This window comes from Drosophila innubila, assembly GCF_004354385.1.
Source record: "Drosophila innubila isolate TH190305 chromosome 2L unlocalized genomic scaffold, UK_Dinn_1.0 4_B_2L, whole genome shotgun sequence".
In the NCBI taxonomy this organism is placed as follows: Eukaryota; Metazoa; Arthropoda; class Insecta; order Diptera; family Drosophilidae; genus Drosophila; species Drosophila innubila.
This window is the reverse complement of record NW_022995372.1, coordinates 26,163,936-26,180,389: the sequence shown is the minus strand read 5'-3', so window position 1 is coordinate 26,180,389 and position 16,454 is coordinate 26,163,936. Positions and strand designations below refer to the sequence as shown.

The 16,454-nt window shown below is 38.2% G+C and overlaps 4 protein-coding genes across 6 annotated transcripts in view; 1 reads left to right on the top strand and 3 right to left on the bottom strand.

Moving 5' to 3' along the window:
- The window catches only part of LOC117781831 (mitochondrial carrier protein Rim2), a 30,336-nt gene that overhangs the window by 11,994 nt on the left and 1,888 nt on the right, over window positions 1–16,454 (bottom strand). Inside the window, exons 2-8 of one of the 3 annotated variants that reach the window (XM_034618699.1) lie at window positions 10,905–11,133; window positions 10,656–10,726; window positions 10,188–10,319; window positions 9,853–10,126; window positions 9,573–9,790; window positions 8,494–8,903; window positions 1,449–1,454 (exon numbers count right to left, since the gene is read on the bottom strand). In XM_034618699.1, coding sequence (XP_034474590.1) covers window positions 8,777–8,903; window positions 9,573–9,790; window positions 9,853–10,126; window positions 10,188–10,319; window positions 10,656–10,726; window positions 10,905–11,133 — 1,051 coding nt within the window. In that variant the 3' untranslated portion in view covers window positions 1,449–1,454; window positions 8,494–8,776. Of the gene's footprint in view, window positions 1–1,448; window positions 1,455–8,493; window positions 8,904–9,572; window positions 9,791–9,852; window positions 10,127–10,187; window positions 10,320–10,655; window positions 10,727–10,904; window positions 11,134–16,454 lie in introns of those variants that run through there. The other 2 variants (XM_034618700.1, XM_034618701.1) reach the window with 2 other exon arrangements.
- Window positions 1,152–2,427, bottom strand: LOC117781832 (thioredoxin reductase-like selenoprotein T homolog CG3887). The gene is made up of 2 exons (XM_034618702.1): window positions 2,201–2,427; window positions 1,152–2,111 (listed from the first exon to the last, which is right to left on the bottom strand). Exons 1-2 carry the CDS (start codon window positions 2,338–2,340, stop codon window positions 1,661–1,663), a joined length of 591 nt encoding a protein of 196 aa, XP_034474593.1. The 5' UTR covers window positions 2,341–2,427; the 3' UTR covers window positions 1,152–1,660.
- On the top strand, window positions 2,612–3,648 carry LOC117781833 (39S ribosomal protein L48, mitochondrial). Its single transcript, XM_034618703.1, has 3 exons — window positions 2,612–2,736; window positions 2,799–2,897; window positions 3,110–3,648. Exons 1-3 carry the CDS (start codon window positions 2,725–2,727, stop codon window positions 3,542–3,544), a joined length of 546 nt encoding a protein of 181 aa, XP_034474594.1. The 5' UTR covers window positions 2,612–2,724; the 3' UTR covers window positions 3,545–3,648.
- Window positions 3,559–7,264, bottom strand: LOC117781829 (WD repeat-containing and planar cell polarity effector protein fritz). The gene is made up of 6 exons (XM_034618697.1): window positions 6,595–7,264; window positions 6,084–6,387; window positions 5,057–6,007; window positions 4,161–4,995; window positions 3,930–4,089; window positions 3,559–3,873 (listed from the first exon to the last, which is right to left on the bottom strand). The coding sequence occupies exons 1-6, from the start codon at window positions 6,995–6,997 to the stop codon at window positions 3,761–3,763; spliced, it is 2,766 nt and encodes a 921-aa protein (XP_034474588.1). The 5' UTR covers window positions 6,998–7,264; the 3' UTR covers window positions 3,559–3,760.

Sequence of the window (16,454 nt, the reverse complement as noted above, 5' to 3'; positions counted from 1 at the left end):
AGCTTAATCCAATGCTCCTGCAGTTCAAATTGAAAACAAGCAGTTTTTCCTAGCACTCGATGACTGCAAGCAGTGATTAACGGGCGCATTAATTTAAAAAATATATATATACAAATTAGTCGTTTAATCTTTGAATGGATGTTATTTAGCTGTCTTTTTAAATTTGTAACTAAATCCCTTCTCTAAAAAGCTCCAAAGCTGTCTTCCTGTTGCTGTTGCTAACCTCCAAGACCACCTCCAAAACTTTCTTCCTGTTGCTGTTGTTCTTGACCTCCAAATCCACCCCCAAAACCAGCTACAAAACCGTCAAACTGGGCCTACGCTAAAGCGATAACTTACCAGAAATTTTATTTCGTGTTTTTTACGTTGTTTACAACTCAGCGCTGTCTTTTTGACTGTTATGACCGATTTTTGGGTTAGATGCTGGTCCAGACATATGCCAGACTCATGAACTTCCCCATACAAAAAATTGAATAATTATGAGCTGAGATATGTGAACAGTTTTCTGTAGTTCAGACAAGTCGTCGGCTGCGTGATTACGTTGGTGCATCATTAAAAAAGGGTCAACTACAAAAAGATATCGGCTACTAAATATTTGTCATTTGTTAGGAAGATTGTTAATTTGCTGTTGTCTTAAACATACTGACCTAATTTTGTTCAAATCGATCTACTGTATCATATAGCTGTCATTGGAGAGATTGATCGAAAATTATGGTTTAGTATGAAAATTTTTGGATATATTTTCTTAAGGTTGAACTTATACATTTAGTATGCAAACTTTTGTACTTGTAATTTAAATACATCTCCACTGTTTCCAACCCTCAAAAGCTTGTTTTTTAAAAAGTTTGACATTCGGTACATTGCGTAAAAAAAAATCCATTACAAACTACCATTTTGCGCAGTGCCGAATGCCAAACTTTTTTTTAAGAATAACTCATGTATTACATTTTATATCGTTCGTCACAAAATCAGTAAATTTAGGGCATCGACAGGCTTTCTTCACTAGACTTTTACCTCACGAAGAAGTTTTTTTACTACTTTTGATGGTAGAGAAGTCTCAGTCTCGAAGCTATGGTTCTTAACTTGACGTTGACCTCAAGCAGGTTCATTCTGAGACTGATATCTCATGTAAGAATATAAACACCATGATCTTGAAATCGAATGAAAAGGTATGCGCCCTTGCATATATATATTTTGTTGCCTCTATTAACAATTATTAAATGTGTTACATAAGTAAATACAAGCTATAAAAGTGGGCAATATACACTAATACAAGATTCGTTTGTATGCATTCAAATAACCCAATACCAATACCCGGCTGGCCTTACATCTTAAGCGTACCACATTTTGGTGACTATTAGAAGACATACACACATTTACCATTATTCATACTATATAGCTGGGAAAGGGGAATTTTGTAGTTGACACAGTTATAAGAGCAGTAGTACATAATACTTAAGTAAAATAAGGTGAAAACAAAGATACATAACTATTTACGTAAGGTCGAGACAAGAGTACAGTTTTTAAATCTAATCGGCCACATGTCATCAATCGTTTACAGTTCTGTTGCATCCTTCTTTCTCTATTTTGATTCTCTTATGTATTATTTGGTGTTATTCTAGTTCTCACCAGCTCTACTCAAGAATTGGCTGCTTAACTATTATTTAACAAAGTCGGGATTCTCCTGCACCTTCTCGGAGAACTGCAGCTGATTGTCGATGATTTGGAATAGCACCTCAGGCGCTGGAAAACGTCCAGTTTGAATTTTCGACCACACCGGCACATCGTTCAGTGTAATTTCAAAAGCGCCCGACGAGATGAGTTGACCCTCAATCATGTTGCCCAAGAAGAATATCATCATGCAGGCGTAGATTTTATTTGATTGCAAGTGGCTCCACCAGCCCGGCGTATTAATTCCCAGGCAAGTAAATGGACTCACAGAGCTCACCACCGACACAATTATGATGATTTTCAGTGCGAATATAAGCTTCGACAGATAATAATTCAAGCCGGGCGGATCGTAGTTGGCGCCATGAACCTGAATCTGCGGGTATTTTTCACCCAGAATGTTTACATAGTCCTCGAAGGCCTTGCGGTAGCCGCACGAATAGCTGTACACGCACAACATAATAAAACATACATATAATAGAGCGATAATTAACGTTATCTTGCCCAAGGGCTGCGACTAATTTGCACTTACCAATAAAGAAAAGTCATCGTTGGCGCAACGCTCTGTCCGAATTTGGTAGCCGGTATTTCCTTGCCTTCAAAGGCCAGCGCGTAGCAGGCACACATGCATAGTACTAACAGAGCTATGTTTCTTCCATTTAAAGAATCCATTTTGCTGGTTTTTCTAATTAAATTTCGATCGGAAACTAGGTAAAGAAATCGGGCAGCACAAGTAAAAATTTATTATTCTTCTTCTCCACAAAATGTCATTTCGAGCAGAGTGTTAACTATACGATTCTATCGATATATTGATGTGATATCTTTGTAATCGAAATATCGATATGTGAAATCAAATATGTGAAATATTTAAAGAAGATATATTACAATATAGTCATAGTCAGCCTAATCAGTATTTTAATTTCTAATGAGAAACGACCAAACGTTATACAGATTCATTTTAATTTAATATTTTAATTATCGGTCTTGCCGATTGACCGTGTATGCACAACAACAGCTGTCGTGACATAACCTGCATTTGATACCAAAATATCCAAAATGCTGCGCCGAGTAAATAACAACAGCAAAACATAGTAAATATTTATTAAAACCAAAGTTTTAAAATGTTTCAGGTATTGCCGACGTTGCGCCTGACTTTGCAGCTGTCGAAGCCAACGGTCACAGCAATCAGATTAAACAGTGGCAGCGTCTATGAGCCGGATTACCTCGAGGTAGTTACGACATACCGTGAGTCAAGTAACTTTGTTGATCAACATAAGAAATACACTTTTAAATGAAATATCTATTGGGTTACACTATTTTTAAAAATAAATAACAAAAAGGGTTTTTTTGTTTAGTTTGTCAAAATAGTTACTTGACAATCTGCATGTATTTAAATTCTGCAGTAACAAGTGTTAATTGTGATTAATAAATTTTGTTGCAGTCGCTCAAGCCGAAATTCCCGCAATATGAGAGCTTGAATGTACAGTTGAAGGGCTACGATTATCCGCTGCTGGAGAGCTACCAACGCTTCCTGCACAGTGTGGCCGAGTATCTCGACCTGGATGTCTCCGATTGTTATGCCCTGCCGCCACAACAGACGCAAGTGCAACGATTGCGTCCCAACTCGACAGTCGTCGAGGCCGACTACAAGTTGACCACATATGAGCGCAATCTGCAGCTGAATAACGTGGATGCACCCACGTATCCGCACTTCCTGCGGATTGCACAGGCCGCACTGCCGGAAGGTGTACACCTTAAGGTGGCCCAGCACACGGATGAGTGCGATGAGCGGCGTTATGTGCCCGACAAGGATCTGCTTGATCTGAAGGCGGAACTGGAACGCATGGGCGGTGCCACTCCGGCGAAAAGGAAATAACCGAGCATTTGTCATTTGGCATATTGGCAAATATTAATCGCTAGTTTTAATTGATTACATCTGTATAAAATAGATAGAGAGAAAGAGAAAGTATCTAAAAACGTTCCTATTTAAAGCTTTGCACTAATTGGACGGCAATGGTTACACTGTAAAGACACACTCTAGAATCTAGACTCTAGAGTCGTAAACTAATTAATTGCACTATAAAGTATTCGATTAGACGACGCCAAAATGGACCACTTTAATGGATGATGATGATGAGCTGGGCGCTGTTGTTTTGCTGTTACTCGATTCCTCTTCTCGGCGACGCGTTGGCGGTTTGCTAACATCTGCAATGGGATCGATATTAATCATTGGAAAGCTAAGACAGCTGAGTAAAACCAACTTGTAATTATTGGATTAAAATCCTTCAAGTATTCATCATTGGGATGGCAAAGTGGTAAACTATCAGCCAGCTCCTTTCTGGGATTGGTCAAGTGTCGGGCCGTTGGTCGCGAGTAACCATTGCGCTTGGGCGGCATTGGCTTCTCTTTGCGTGGAATTTCCTATGATGAAATACATTCAGAGATTGCTGTTAAATGTGCAGGTATTCAAGGAGATATTGTCATCTACTTACAGGCACTACGGCCACCTGTATTGTATCCGAAAACTTCACTTTGTTCTTCTCAGTTGGCGTGCTTTTGACACTGGGCGTCGCTGCGGATTCACCATTAAGTTGGGCCGGTGCAGCATTTGACAATATGGATGCTGTTGGTTTCTTGAGCAGCAAACGCTTTTGATAGTCATCATTGCTTAGCGTTGGCAGCACCGCGGGTATGTTCCCAGACACAAGTGGATGCTGATAGTACTTGGGCTGATACGGAGGAGCAACAGACTGATCACCAAAAGAGGTGGACTGTTGACGTGGTTGGATGTGGACCGCCGTTGTGCTGGGCATGGGCAGACCCACTGTCTGATCCGGTACATTCTGCGACCAGCCATTACCATTGGAATGCATGTGCTTTGTGGCACCCTGGCTGGCACTTTTCTGGGCAAGTGCCACCAGCGACGTTGACGTGGACGCGCTGCTTAACTTGGATGTCCTTAGCTCAGGCAAAGGCGGACGCAGTTCAGGCTTAGGTATATTGATCTTGATCATCTCGGCATTGAAAACCTTGGACTTGAATGAGGGCAAGGGTGGCACATAGTTTTTCAGAGCTTGCTGACTTGGCGACTGCGAGTAGCTGGATTGCGAGCAGGCGGAATCGGGACGTAGATCGCTGGCTGAATTTAAACTCAGATTGCCATTGACGTGATCCTCTCCATGGATTATGGCTGCGGCCTGACTGTATGCGGCTTGTGCGAATTCACTCAAGCTGGCAATGCATTTGGTCAAATTATAAAGATCCATGAACAGATCGTAGTCCGCAATGTCCTGGGCAATCTCAAATGCTTCGTTGAATAAGTTTTTGCTGTAGACAAATAAAATAATTTTATTTGCATATCATTCAAAGAGTATCAGTATCAACTTACCGCAACAGGAAAAAACAGAATCGTCTTTTAAGATCATAAACCTGATCGCTAAACTCATCCTTTGTGTCCTCGGAGAGAGTGTGAGCAAAGGTTCTCAAAGCCCTGGCCATCAGATCGAATCGAGCCCGTCGCTGATCGCCCGCAAAGAACACATAGTTGGCAATCTTGTGCAGCGTAATCAGACACATGGCTCCATAGGTCTCCCAATTGAGAGAGGCCAGCACATTGACTGCTCGTTCCGGCTGCTGCAGTCTCAGATACTTGTCCGCAATAACATCAGCCGTCAGCCCGGAGTTGTGTATATCACCGCGCATTCCGGCGCCACCAAAGATGCGCATGCAAGCCAACGGACCCTGATCGTATAGTAACAGAAGCAGGCAATCCGTTTGGGCATAGGTGTGCGCAAAGCTCGTCAAATCCGGCTTACGGCTGAAGGCAATGCTAAGTAGCGTTGGCTGCGTCGCAAAATAGTGTGATAGATCCAATAGACTTAGCGGCGTGACGCTCTCACTTAACAGTTGGTTACCAATTGGCGATAAGGCTAAATCGAAGCATTGGAGCACCGATCGCTCGTTGGATACGCACAACAGCGCCGAGTCACAGTGCCAGGCACACTGGGTGGGCACAATCTCGATTTGATTGACGTATTTGGTGGTCTGCAATACCAGATCGTGTAGACAAATGTTGCGATCAATGCTGCCCAGAAAGAGCTTCTCCTGATCGGGACTAAATGCAAAGGAGCAGATCTGTGTACCCATCGCAATCGAGGTAATTGCCGTGCGCTGCATTTTGCCGGTGGTCAATTCGTAGGAGCAGATCTCCGCACTGATGTCACCCTTGCGTGACACCTTCTGTTCCAGTGTGATGATCTGATTCTCCGAGCTGCGCAAAAAGTCCACGCACAACGGATCATTCTCGGACCAACAATAGGCAATTGATTCCAGCTGCAAACTAATTATAATGGAATTGGAATTGGCATTAATGAGTGGATTGTATAATGATGAATATAATGAATGCATCTCATTACCCCTTGATCTTGAAGATGTGAATGTTGGCACGATCCTGATCGCGTATTGTGGGTCGCCATGGATACACTTCGTTCTGTGAGGACTGTGTCCAGACCACAAACAGATCGAAGCTGCCATTCACCGCTAGATGGCGTGCCAACTTACGCTCCGATGCGACGCCCGGAATGATGACATGAAATATACGCGGATCCATGTTGGCAATCTTCTCCGGCCCCAGCGGTCGCAGATTGGGACGCTGCAAATGCACCACCGTCAGCTGGTTGGTATTGTAGGCCAAGACGATGTGGGAACGTGTAAAAAATGCTACCAAGTCAAAGACAAAGTGCATAAACAAAACATGAAAGCGCGAGCATAGATTAATTAAAAATTACAATAATTGCATGTGGAATGTTTTGTGTTGTTGTCGTTGTTGTTGGTGTTGGTGGGAAAGTGGCCAAGTCGTTATAAATGCAAATTTCTCCAACGGAGCCAATCACACACACACACACGCACACACACTCACACACTCACCATCGGTAATGACCTCGGCGGCCAGTTTTCCAACCAGATACTTTTCAAATACCATGCGCAGTATGTCGCCCGTATAGATATCCACACAGATGTGGGCGATGCAACCGTTGTCGAAGAGGAGCAGCACCTGTGCCGCATCCTGCCACTCGGAATGCACCAGTTTGTGTGTACGCAGCAGATCCTCCAGCTTCTTTAGATTATCCTTGAGACGGCCAGCCGCCTTCCGGCTGTTCTTCAGCACGGCCAAGCCATGGCGTCGCTCGGTGTAATCCCGCTTCGCCACAGCCGTTAGCTCATGCGACACCTCCCTCTGTCGCATATAACGAAAGGCGCCCAAATCGCTGCTCTTGATGCGCACCTCATCGCGCAGCGTTGTCCAGAAGTGCAGCTCGCTGAGCAGCATCTCTCTTTGGGAGTCTATTCAACGCATCGCCGCAACTCGAATGCAAATGCTAATGACCATTGAAATGGGAGTGGGCTACAAATGGGTGTCAACGATTATTACGACAATCGACAGATTGACAATTGAGATTCAGCCCAAACAAATGGCGCATGCGCAACGTTCTATACTCAATACTGTACACTTTATCCAAGACACAAACTATTGGCGTATTTTCGTTGTTTTCAAATTGTTTCACTTGATTTTATTGGTAAAAAATACGACGCATGCAAACGTAAACACCGAAAATTAGAGTTTTAGTGCTGACAGTTACGTGATCACTTGTTGCTGTTGGCCCCGTGTGTATCGATACATGTTATCGAGCAGTTATCGTCTTGCAGTGTGACCGTGTGATCACACAATGCAATTCGTGGCGCTAAAGTTTTAAAAGTGACAGCGCAATTGTGTGCAATAAAAGTAGACCACAAACAAATCTTTTAAGATTTTGTATTTCATTTTTCACTTAAAATCACAATAGAAATCAATGTTTGTCTGAGAATAATCTTGTAGTCTCCAATTAAATTCAGTCAATAATGGCCTTTAATACCACCTAGTCAATGACTATTAAAATAGTGGACTATGCTCGACGTTCCGCAGACGTTGGACAGATAAGATTAAAGTAATGCGCCAGCCTTGGAGATTGACCGTCTTATATATTGGTTATAAACAAAGTTTTTTTTTAAACAAAAAATTGTATTTATTGATTTCACCATTCAATTAGATTGTTATCAAATATTCACAGTACTTTTCTATCGTTCTTTGCTCGTTATCAAATAAATACGATTAAAGGCACTATAAAATATAGTGGCATTATTATATTCAACTATTTAATGCACTAAATAAACAGCAACGTATCCGATAATTGTAATAATAGATTAATAATAGTAACTAAAATATATATCGCATTTGAGAAAACTTAACACAACAATTACGTATACGCTGCGTAGTGCATACCGATTCTATTTATGTGTATGAATTAATTAATTACATATAGATAGATCGTTATTATATATATATATATATATATATATATGGCGGCATCGATATGAACAATGGATTTGCGCGCCTAATGACTGCGACCACAAGATTTATCAGCGTATCCTGCGGGTTAATTATTGTAGTACAGATTTTGCTTATAAATATGAACTAAGAAGGCAACGGTAAATTAAATCATAAGGGAACTTCTATATACATACAACATATTCCGAGCGCTTTTTCTTACATTCATTCTCAACTACAATGTGCACCATACATATTTATAAGTATTTCTATTTACAAGCGAATATATATCCAAATATCAGCCACATTTTATTTGTAACTTTATTACTTTAACTAATTAGCCTTTTTTAAATTTTGATAACGTTTCAGAATTTGTTCAACACAGTTTAAGTCATTTTCATGTTTTTCATCTTTTTTCCCCTCAGTTTTTTATGTTTTTCCCCTTTTTTTTTGGTTGTGACACTACACCTTTGCTGTTGCAATTTAGAACATAGAACATAATTCGTGCGTTCAACGTTTAACGTCTCAAGTCTCTCGAGTTCGTTGCCTTATCAGCTAATTAAAGAAATTTGCGCTCGTTGGTTAAATCGTCTAGAAAACCACATTAAGATTAATATTTTTACTTATAACAATTACAATAAGTTGCAGCAGTCGCGTCTATATATGCACAGATTGGGTTCCTCGCTGTTAGCTAGTCCGATGCGGGGCGGGATTAAATAGGCGTGTCATTTGGTTTTCATTTTTTCAAAAATCGTAAAACTCATTCGACTTATTGTTGAAGCGCCGCGTTAACACATAAACCACCGCTTCATAGGTGGCCATCATAATTGCCGTGTTGGGTATCTGCCGCACCAGTTGAGTAGCAAGGCCTCTGCAGGTGAGAAATTCAGGATATTAATATATTAAAACCAGATTTTATTTAGTTTAAGTAAATAACTGTTCACTTAGCGATCGTTTTTAGTGCAAATGAACTTCACGAGTCTCATTTTCAAGTGATAATAAAATAAGTTGAGCCAAATACATGGTAAACAAATAGATATCAAATGCGTCGCAAAATATTTCTCTATAATACTTAAACATAGATGAGCAAAAATCGTGGGCGATTCGTTATGATAACAAATTAGCATTCAACAACAAAGATCGCATATTTTAATCTGAATAAAAATAATCATTCGCTAGAAATATTTATAAATAACATCCACTTTTCTGACAATTTTTGGTAAGAATATATTTTATATATTAATATTAATGATAGTGGATGTTTAAAAGGGATCTGCGTCGAAAAGCATCCAACTACTGAAGTGTAGCAATAGGGTAGGAAAATGTAAATAAAATTTCTCAGAAAAAAAATATCTCTTTGGGAAGCACAAAGATGGGGCATCCCAGACAAGGGTCAGGTGCGGTTTCTTAATGTTAATCTCATAAGTCATCTAACTGAAAACAACAATTGCTGCCAGAGATTGACAAAGCATGATATTGGCACTTGATAAATGAATGTATGAATAGATGGAAATCCCCTTTAATATTGAGTTAAACGCACCTGTATAGTCCAGCGCGTCCTTCCTCCTTCCACACGGTATGCAGCGTTTGCCAGAACGAGTTGTATTTGTTGCCCTCCTCACGCAGTCGCGTTCGTGCCACCTCATGTGGATACGCAATGCAGGAGGCAATTGTCTTGGAAACAGCGCCAGCAATCATAAATTCTAGGAAATCCCGCGAACTCTTTGTGTCTGTATTGCGTTGGTTACGCTGCTCCAACTGAAGGAGAAGAGTAGTTTAATAGACGGAAAGGTTGCATTACAAGGTTGCAAGATGCCTACCAGTTTTGATTTGATAAACTCGTAAATGACAAAGTGTACCATTGTCTCGCAGATGCCAAAATAACTAGCAGTGATTCCCTTATAGAATGCCGCAATGCCGCCCTGGGCGTAGACCCGCTTAATGCACTGTCTCACCGTCATCTGTACCTTGGAGTTGTAGTCCAGTTGCAGGCGAGTCTTGACAAACCAAATGGGATTCGTCACTGTGGACGACACAAATCCTGCACTTGCAGCACTCATGATGTGCACCAGCGGCGAATCGCGCTCAACGAACCTAGAAATGAGATGACATTACTATCATGGATGATTTGCTTTGATTTTGAAAATGTACTTACCCCAAACTGTTGAGTGTGGTTTTTGTTTGCGAGTAGGCGCAGAAGTAAATGGCACGTGAGGGCGCCACACCCACAAGATTCGGACCCAATCCCTTGAACAGCGCGCGAGGCCCTTCATTTTGGACAATGTGTCTGCATGAAGAATAAATACATATAGAACGTTGCCATATTTGAAGAAAGAATAATTGAAATAATACATTTTTGAAATTCCAGTAGTTTAAATGTTCCGAGCTGAGCTTGATTAAAATTGAATCAAATTAATGATTCATTTTTAACACGACTCCAGAAAAGTTGGAAGTAACGCAGTTAATTTTTTTGATATGGTTTCCAATTTGCAAAAGTTTGAACTGGAAAACCAGTACAGCAATAGCACATGAATGCTCCTAAAACTAGTAGTTGTATAATCGATAATATCCAAATCAAGTTTTAGCCCAGTTTAAATTAGAATATCTATTTCTTTCGACTTACCGCAGACATTGAATAATGCTCATGGATTTTGGGGTGGTCGACGAGATGCCGCAATGGGAAATGGCCATAATCTGCAAGATAAAATCAAAACCTTTGTTATTTACATATTTACCTAATGATTAGTCAATAAAGCGATGTTCATGAAGTGTTGCTGTTGTAGTTGTTGTTGATACAAATACACTGGACAAAATGTCAATGGCAAAATGATCATGATCATGAAATAGGAATAAATAAAGAATTTGGTACTACCCTACGCACACCCCCAATCACCTGTGGCTGTGATCTGTTACGTAATATCGTTGTGCTTAGCTTACGTCGTTGTTCCGGCCGCAGCAGCTCGGAGGCGCCGCCATTCGCCGGTCCGCCAGCGGGTTCAACAATTCGCGTTGACGGCGCCAGAAAAGCCGTTGAGCTCTGTAAACGGGTCTTGACCACCTCCAGGGGACATGTTACCACCGCACCAACTGTGCCTGCCGATCTGCAAAAAACAAAATAAATCAACATACAAATCACATCGCACCGCTTGACACATTATCTAAAAATAATCGAAGAGGAAAATAAAAATAATATTTTCGAAAATACAAATTTCTTGACATGGCACAAATGTGCACAAATTTCGAAATAATCAGTTTATCTTCAGAATAAAACCCATTTGGCAATTTACCATAAAAATGTAATACTATATTTTTCAGTTCAAATTAAGTTTCCACACATTTATTGTTTCCATATGTGAATTGTTTAAACTGCGCACGAATGAATGCCAAACCACTTATTGGGAATCGTTTGGAAAGCATTTCTAAAGTGACTCGCTGCATTTTTAATGCATTTGCAAATCAATTTAGTTTGTGACTCAAGAAATAGCTTACATATTCGCATTCAAGCATTCACTCTCATTCATCATTAATTGATTCTTAGACCCATGAAGTGAGTAGAAAACGAACAATTAATCGATCCGTGCCCAGTTTTTGCCCGATTGCAGCATGATCTCATCTTAAAAATTTTTCAGTTACAAATGAAAAAAAAAGGGACAGAAACTTTTAATGCTACTCCATGTGTGCATTCAAATTTAGTCCTGTCAAAATTTATAAATCCAGCATAAATTTCTATGTGCTGGATAATTATGAAACCCTTGTTAATCATATACCTGTGGAACAAATGCTCGTAACGGAACTAGCCAACAAAATGCTCGTTCTTGTCATAAATAAATTTTTAAATTAATATTGATCTAATTCAGTTTTAATCAAAATAAATTATATTGTTATGAAAGCTTATTTTTTAAACAAACAAGACCATAAAGTTAGTCATAAAATTCAACTCTACTTCACATACATACAAATGAACAATTATGTAATCAAATGAAACATTAGCTTTTACCATTCATAATGTTTTTTTATTTCAGTAAGACAGTCTTCTGCAATCTATTTAATAAGCTTTGGAAAAAAAAATCTATGTTAAATACTAAGAAAAGACTTTGTTATAGTTGTATTTTTAACTTTTTGTACTGTTAACTAATTTAATGATGCTTTGCCAGTGAAGAAAAATAAAATACAATCCTAATGCAATGCGCTGAAATTTAACACATTAGTTACTGAGCTCGCGGCGTTGAAATCTCATTTGAACTGTCGCGTACTCGAAATAACATAAAATGATCAAAATGCCATATAACTCAAGCCTGTGGCAGGCTCAACTCTTAGAGGGTCGTAAATTGTATCAATTAACTTGCTCATTATTGCCAGAGTGCGCCGACCAACCCCTGGATGAAGTAATGTACACAAGAGTCAGGCCAAAGCCAAATTGCGAAAATATAATAAAATAAAAAATGCTACACACAAACACACACACACAATGGCAATACAATGATAATACGCAATGTAATGACAAAAGGCAAAAAAAAAAGAAAGTCAGGTCAGCAGACTCGGTGAGCTTCCGCTTGAAATGTTTCTTGCAGTAAATTAAATATTTACGCTGTCACCAGATACAGCCAGCGCATACCTCGAGCAACAACAACAACAATAGCTTCAAAAGCCGAGATCTAATTTACAAACGTCCCAAGTGGCAAATCTCATTATTCACAAAGATTCAGAACACGGTTGTCTGCAGTCGCATTGTTTGCTTTTGTAAAAGGGGTGCCGCAAAGTTTTCCTCCATTCTGTTCCCTTTATTTTACCTCCAATAAACCCAACGCTTTAGTAAAGAATACGTAACGCTGCCGTAAAATGTAGAACTTCTAATATTTGATCAGTTTATCATTTAATTAGAAAATTTACTCGTTAAGTAATATAACTTAGCCAAGCAAATCAACTTGTACAAATTAAATGTATGTATCGTTGGAGTAACAATTTTCACCCTTTCTTTATGATCTGTTGGTCAGCCAATGAAAAATTCAAGAAAAATTAAATCAGCGTGTCAAATAAAATAATTTTTATCAGTTCATTTTAGGATGATGAATGACCATATAAAACTGTGTACCTGCCTTCCCTTAAAGCTCGAATTTCGGCTACATCACACAAAGTAGGCAATCTCTGGTCAGCCAATTCTGCCTGCTGCCTCTGTTTTCACTGTGAGGGAAAGGGTTTATTTTTTGCCGCATTCGTGGGCCATGACACCGCCAGGTGGTAGGCCAAAAACTGCTTAAGAAGTACAAGAATTTTTCAGCACGTAGTACATAGTTGTTCTGACCGTTACCAGAATTGGACATATAAAGGTACAAGGGATCATTAGCATTTTTTTGATCGAAAATTAAGAATTTATTTGTGGCATTTGTTATATACTCATTTATACATGCAGTATACCTAAAGTATGATGAAGTTCTTTTATGCTCAGATCTATAATTAAAAACGTACCATTTTATCCATTTTAACTGATTATAACACTTACCTTTTACTGTAATGTATATATTGCTATTTAACAAGAAGGTAACTCATTTTCCAGTTTTTGTAAATTGTTAAGGTTTAAACCATTTTGACAGTAGGCGTTAAATATGAGGTATCTATATTTTTTTTTGTTTCATTTTGCTTATTCAAAAGTCGATGTTTTGTTTTGTTTATATTTCCAAATTCATGAACTTGCAAAGAAAAGACCTCCTATGTTTATAGAACCACTTATATACTATGTATTTAGATTTGTAAATAAAATTATCTTCTTCAGCCCCACACTTAGAGCTTGTTTATTTAATGTGCCAAACGAATAAGTAGGTGTACATATGCATATATATTATATTTATGTATACAAATGGCATGCGCCCTTGACACAATTTTAATACAAATCTTTAAAATTTGTCGCAGTCAAAATAAGCAAAAAAGTGTTGCTCTTTAAATATTCGTATATCCTGATTTTAATAAGCTTGATTATTAAAATTATTAAAAAATTAAGAGAGAGACAGTGAGAAGAGGAATCGAAATTCTACCCGAAATGCTGCCTACGTGCGTAAAGACATGCAAACGGATTCCTAAAGAAACCAGGTTGTCCAAAAAAATACACGGACAAAGTAACAAAAACATAGAAATGTATCTACTGGTTGCATGTGTATCCCCCTTCTCCTTACAAAATTTTCAATGCAACGAGTACTGGTCTATAAATAGATTTAGCTGAGCTATTTAATCTTATATAACGTGTGGCATTGTTATTCATGTCCCACGTCAATGTTCGCACCGGTTGCGCTCTCTTTCTCGTTCTCTCATACTGTCCCTATCTATCTGTTTATTAATGCATCTTATTAGGAATGTTGTTATTGCGGTTGCAGTCGCCTTCAAATGAGTCAATGTGCCAGAAAGAGTTTGTTTGCCCCTCAACAACGGCGACAAAATCAAAACAAATCGATGACCAGACCAGGCCATTTTAGCCTTTGTTGATTGCATGAAATAAAAGCAAAAGTTTTACAGCATTGACCAATGGCAACAATAAAGGCCGTTTATACTTAAGTAAAAGTGTTTAAAATTAGAATACTGTATTGTATATTAATTGATTATGATTTAGAATCTAATTTAAGGTATTTTTAACAACACACTCTGTTAAGTAAGAGGTAAAAAAATCGCGTGACTGTTACTTTATAATCACGTTTGCCAATTTTGGTTATATTGTACCAAAACTGATACACTTTTTATTTACATAATTGTATAATGATCAGTTAGTTTCAATTTTTTGGACTTAGAACAAAGTAACATTTTTAAGTTAAGTATTTGATTCAAATATTTTCATGAAAATATTTTCATGAACTATTATAATACACAATGCCACATAATAATTGATAAACCGTCTTTTGGATACGATTTTAGATACTTTCTTTACTGCGCAGTTAGAGATATGCATTGCTGATTAGAGAGTAAAATCAACAAGATTATTGAGCGTCAGCCGAAAATAGGATAATTATGTCAAAACACAAGAAACTGTGTAATGCGTGACAAAACAAGCTCGATTAAAGTATACCATATAAATGCAATAATTTCTGGTTAATTAATAGTAAGCCCAGTTACAGATAACAAGAGATACTTAATGTTCTACTAAGCCAACAACTATAAATACAGATACAAATTCACTAGCTGTAGTGCATACTATACTCGTATGTTCTCGTAAAGACAGCAATTTGTCTGTTGCAATTTGTATTGCAGCGTGCATTTCACAATCTTCTTGAAAGGCACTTGGATGCCTGTCAGTTTGCCTATTTATCGATAAACAACATCTATACATATATACATATACATATGTATCTGTGTATTAACTATTCATGTGGACAGCTGCAAGGTTGTTTTTCCACACCGGCAAACGATAGTAACGTGTGTAAACACGAGATACCGCAGAAATACGAGCACCTAGGAATAGATACATGGCTCTAATACAAATTCGAGTACTCGTAGTTCTACTTAGTTGTCGCACAGTTGGGTAATCAGCTCTGGTTGCTGTCGCGAGGGGGTTGCAAAAACAATACAATTTGCAACGTGATTCCGTTCGTTCTTTGACTTTTATTTTGCCTAGCTTTTAGTTGTTTACAAAGAAGGTACAAAAGCCACAGAAATACTCACTCGTATATATAGTATATACCGAATACAAACTGCAGATAATACTTATTAATATCAAGCCGGCCGGCCGGCAAATTGCTTTTTCTGTTTTCTGCTTTTATAACAAGTAAATGGAAAGAGCTCGATTTGGGGATACCCAATTCTATTCTATTATAATCTTTAATTACTTTTTTATTATTTAAAAAAAAAAGATTTTCAACTCAGTTGAGCAATCTTAAAAATTATTTGGTCAAAAAATAAAAACAAAGTGAGAAATCGGCTAATAATCGATTTTTGCAGAAGATTATATAAATATTATGGGAAGGTATTCTTATTATTTTGCACACGTCTAGGTACACACTTACATTGTTAAAACAAATTTTCTTTCATATGTTTTAAATACCCACTTAACGATACAGGGTATTAAAGTTAAGTTTGCCATTAAAAACAATATTATTAACTTCAACTTGAATCATTTATTTTGCATTAGCTTAGTCAATTATTTTCTAATGTTTTTTAATTGATAAAGGAACATACAAATTTCTTATGTGAATATGTCTTCAGGTGAATTATCAACGATCTTGACCAAGGACAAACTAATGTAAGCTTTAAGTTGTGAAATTGCCCCAGTTTGCATTGTCTCGGTACAATTACAATTCTCCTTTAATTGTTGTTTATTTGATCTGGACTGGTTGACTCACACTATGGGTTCAAGTTGTTTACAAAACTGTTGTTTACTAAAACTTTGTTAAGAATCACAATTTACTTGAAAGGCAAATTGACCAAACGCAGTAGCTACAATGAA